At 55.9% G+C, this 4536-nt stretch overlaps 1 protein-coding gene across 1 annotated transcript; it reads right to left on the bottom strand.

Moving 5' to 3' along the window:
• Window positions 1-2125: 2125 nt before the first annotated feature.
• LOC139603635 (olfactory receptor 14J1-like) lies at window positions 2126-3094 on the bottom strand. The gene has a single exon (XM_071454527.1). It carries the CDS (start codon window positions 3092-3094, stop codon window positions 2126-2128), a length of 969 nt encoding a protein of 322 aa, XP_071310628.1.
• Between the last annotated feature and the right edge of the window lie 1442 nt (window positions 3095-4536).

Genomic DNA, 4536 nt, shown 5'->3' with positions numbered 1-4536 from the left:
TTCCTGTGGATTTGCTTTTATTCTGTGGCTTTTTCTTTTTGTGGTTGGTTTGTTTGTGAGGTTTTTGTGTTGTTGTGGGTGGGTCTTGCTTTAGTTTTTTTTATTAGGTTTGGGATTTTTTTTTTGTCAGGTTAGGGTTTTCCCTATTGAACTGACTTTTTTCTGATGCATAAGATTTTTTCTGACATTTCTTGTGGCTTTTTTGGCACCTGATGGCAAGACAAATTTACCCAACTCAGTCATCTTGCCCAATTACATTTTGCGGTCACCACTGACTCAGTGAGTTTGGTCACAGGCTCCCTGCAATTTGGCAGCATCCATAAAGGAACTGAAAGTGCATTTCATGCCATTGTAGAGACAATAGAAATATTCCAGAGTGGTGGCCAAGGGCTGGTCACTGAGGGATGTCACCAGGGCGTGGCTGCCAAGAGGACTCTGTACCGTGGATGACAGTTGACCCTCACTGTTCAGCCAAATTCCCACCCAGCCCATGTTCCACTCCTTCAGCCCAGCTCTCTCCAGTCTGGCCCTGAGGAGACCCCAGCAGACCCTGTCCCAGGCCTGGCTGAAGTCTGGGCACACAACATCCCCTTCTTTTCCCTCCCACGTGGGTTCTGCAGTGTCTGCCCTGTCCTGCCAGTGCCTGGAATGGCTGCAGGAGGATTTGCCACATCCCCTTCCCTGCTGAGCCTGACCAGGCTGTGACTCTCCCAGTCCCCCTCCCTGCCCTGTTTGCAGACTGGTTCCATGTCTGCCCTTCCCAAGTGCCCAGGACCCTCTGGGATGGCTCTGGCCTTTCCAAGGGGTTTGAGAGAGGTCCCACAGTGACACTGCCCAGCCTTCTCAACAGCCCTGACACCAAAGGCCTTTTCCACATCCCTCACTTCCAGGTCAGTGCCCAGAACACAGCACAGCCCTGTCCAGGTCCTCGGGCTGGTTCAGAAGGGAGGCAGCTGTGATTTCTCCCCACAGACCCTCACTCTATCCAATGTCTCTCTGTGCAGGCCATGGCTGCCCTGAGCATTTTTCCTGGAGCCTCCCTGCCTGGGATATTTCTCTCCATGCAGTCCTTTCCAAAACCCAGCAAAGAATTCAGGTGTTTTCCCAGAGGATGTTACTCTCAGAGTGAAGTGGCCTCAAGGCACTGTTTGTGCCACTGGAATTGTGCCACCCCCGGGTGCTGCTGATGGTGTTTGTGCTCACTGGGGTTCATCTCCCCACACACACACCATGCACTGCTGAGATCTCCTCAGCACAGAGCAAACATGGCCTGCTGGCCTGGTCCCTTGGTGTCCCTCCGTGCAGGGACAAACAACCTCCTGCAGGTGGGGAGAGGCCAGTGCTGGCAATGGTGGCTGCAGGGGCTGTTGTGGGACAATTGCCCTGGGCCACCTTCCCAGGCTGTCCCAGGACAAAGACACAGCCCAGGCCCTGCTCTGCTGCTGCCTCAGGTCCATGCCAGGAGCTCTGGCTGGGCCAGGACACTGCTGTGAGCCCCCCCTGCACACTCCCCCCTGCCCCAGGCCCTGGGCTTTGCTGGGCCAGGGCATTCCTGGAGCACATTGCTGACAGCAGCTCTGGAGGAGAGCAAAGCCTCCCTGCCCTGCCCTCAGGAGATGCCCTTTGCTGATGGAGCTGCTGTGCTGGAGCCCAGCTGTGTCCCAGCAGTGCCCATGGCCTGGCCCTGCCTGTGGCCACAGCAGGGACACGCAGCAGGACAGGGACCAAGCTGCCAGAGCACTCCGGCCTTACAGCCACAGCAGGGCTGGCAAGGACAGGCTGGAGCTGGGCAGAGCAGATGAGAGAAGAGCCAGGGCCATTGTCCCTGGCTGTGCTGCTGTGCTGGGAGTCTCTTCCCTCCACCTCTGCTCACAGGCACTGCCCCTGCGGGGACAGAGAAGGGCTGAGGAAATGGCTTGGACAGACAAGTCAGGGCAGGCACTTCTTTTTATTTAAATGCCAAGAGAAAAAGCCTCTTGCAAGTGTTTGTATTTCAAAAGAAAGGTAGATATTCATGTAGAAATGCTAAGAGTAATTCTGCAGTATTTTGTAAAAAAACTCAAAACCAGTAGAAAAAAGTTACCAAATAAAAATAGACAAATAGGGGCAAAAAAGGCTGACATTGTTACATTCTGAAGGCTCTGCAGCAGAAAATGGTTCTAAAATGCTTCTGAAAATACAGTCTCATCAATTTTCTCAGGGCATCTTTGAGCTCCTGGTTCCTCAGGCTGTAGATGAGGGGGTTCAGGGCTGGAGGCACCACCGAGTACAGAACTGACACGGCCAGATCCAGGGATGGGGAGGACAGGAAGGGGGGCTTCAGGTAGGCAAAGACTGCAGTGCTGATAAACAGGGAGACCACGGCCAGGTGAGGGAGGCAGGTGGAAAAGGCTTTGTGCCGTCCCTGCTCACAGGGGATCCTCAGCACAGCCCTGAAGATCTGCACATAGGAGAAAACCATGGATGCAAAACAACCTAAACCTAAGGATGCACCAAATGCAATGGGCCCAAGTTCCCTGAGGTAGGATTTGGAGCAGGAGAGCTTGAGGATGTGTGGGATTTCACAGAAGAACTGGCCCAGGGCATTGCCATGGCACAGGGGCAGGGAAAATGTATTGGCTGTGTGCAGCAGAGCATTGAGAAAGGCACTGGCCCAGGCAGCTGCTGCCATGTGGGCACAAGCTCTGCTGCCCAGGAGGGTCCCGTAGTGCAGGGGTTTGCAGATGGACACGTAGCGGTCGTAGCACATGACGGTCAGGAGGGAAACCTCTGCTGAGATAAAGAACATAAAGAAAAACACCTGAGCAGCACATGCTGAGTAGGAGATGGTGCTGGTGTCCCAGAGGGAATTGTGCATGGCTTTGGGGACAGTGGTGCAGATGGAGCCCAGGTCGCTGAGGGCCAGGTTGAGCAGGAAGAAGAACATGGGCGTGTGCAGGTGGTGGCCGCAGGCTACGGCGCTGATGATGAGGCCGTTGCCCAGGAGGGCAGCCAGGGAGATGCCCAGCAAGAGGCAGAAGTGCAGGAGCTGCAGCTGCCGCGTGTCTGCCAATGCCAGCAGGAGGAAGTGCCTGATGGAGCTGCTGTTGGACATCCCATCACTCTGGGCATGGTGGACTGTTGAAACAAGACATTGACAAGCTCTTTGAGTCAATCCTTTGGGGTTATTTTAGGAATTCCCTCAAAACTACTTTTCCACCTGTGGGGCCATTTGACTCAACATTTTTATTTTTTAACCTTGGGTTTTTACTGCTGAGTTTCTGCTTCATCTTCAGCATTGCTCTCAGGCTGAACCCCAGGGAAGCCCAGAAGGAAAACAGGGCTCCCTGTGTCCCAGGGCAGTCAGACCTCCTGGTCCCCACACAGGTGCCCTTTGCAGATTTCACTTCCTTCTAATTCAGGGTGATTGAACATAAAACGAGCTTGAAAAATAAAGTGGAGTTTTTAAAGACTCCCGCTTTAAAGTCGATTTCTCTAAGCCCTCCTCTCTTTCCCAGTGCAGCTGAACAGGAATGGATACCAAGGGTTGGTCTGGCTCCCTGCTGCCTGGAGTTGTGCCTGCTGGGAGCTGTTTCTCTCTATCCAAGCCTTGTCCATGCCAGCGCTCCCAGAGCCCAGCCCAGCCCTGGGGGCTCAGCTCTGCCCTGCAGACCCCTCCCAGCACAGGGCACTGCCCAGGGGCATCTCCCTGGCAGCAGGGCCTTAAGGGCAAGCCAGACAAACAGAGATGCTGCAAGCCAAGGTGCTGCTGCTGCTGTCTGTAGGGAGAGGAGGCTGAGGAGGCACTTTCTGAGGGAGATCTGAGGCCCATCTGCTGATGCCCAGGCTGACAGTGCAGGAGGCTCAGTGACACAGGCAAAGCTGACAGCCCCTTTCCCTTCCCTTTAGGAGAAAGCTGAGAGCAGCCCTGGCCATGCAGCACCATCTCCAGAGCAGGAGGAATCTGCCCTGACGGGGGTGGCTCCTTGCACCTGGAACTTCTCCCCTGCAGCGTCCATGGGGAGCTGCCAGGCAGGCTGAGAGCTGCCCCTGGCAGGTGGCACATGCCCTGGGCTGGCCAAGAGCCCTGAGGGCTGCAGGAGCTGCTCTGCAGGACAGGCCTGGGCAGCCCTGGCTGCAGCCCCAGCTTCAGCCCCTGCAGCCGTCCCTGGCAGCAGGAGCCGTCCTGCCCTGTCCCTCTGACGGTGCCCAGGGCAGCCCCACTCTGCAGCACATCCTCCTCCTCCTCCTCCTCCTCCTCCTGCTCCTCCTGTGCCACAGAGAAACTGGGAGAGTCCTCCTGACACATCCCCCAGGCTCTGGGGTGTGCTGGCTTCAGGAGATCCCTCCAGGAGCTCAGGGGACATTGCCCTGCACCCACACACTCACCATGCACAGGGCTGTGAAGATCTTTCCCGAGGTGAAGTCTCAGCTCAATGTCTTCCCAATCCTGATTGCCTTCAGCCTGTCTCTGCCTGGCTCCTGTGCCCTCAGTGCCTGCAGGCAGAGCCCTCAGCCCTGCTGGGCTGGGAGAGGAGCTGGCCCTGGAAGAGCTGT

Source organism: Agelaius tricolor, unplaced genomic scaffold (assembly GCF_023055355.1).
Source record: "Agelaius tricolor isolate 1412-34295 unplaced genomic scaffold, bAgeTri1.0.p SCAF_40, whole genome shotgun sequence".
Lineage (NCBI taxonomy): Eukaryota > Metazoa > Chordata > Aves > Passeriformes > Icteridae > Agelaius > Agelaius tricolor.
Note: the sequence above shows the minus strand (reverse complement) of the source record. Positions and strands in the feature narration are given on the sequence as shown.

Bases quoted from the DNA above. Each gene is read 5' to 3' on its own strand.
- LOC139603635 (XM_071454527.1), bottom strand. From the start codon at position 3,094: ATGTCCAACAGCAGCTCCATCAGGCACTTCCTCCTGCTGGCATTGGCA.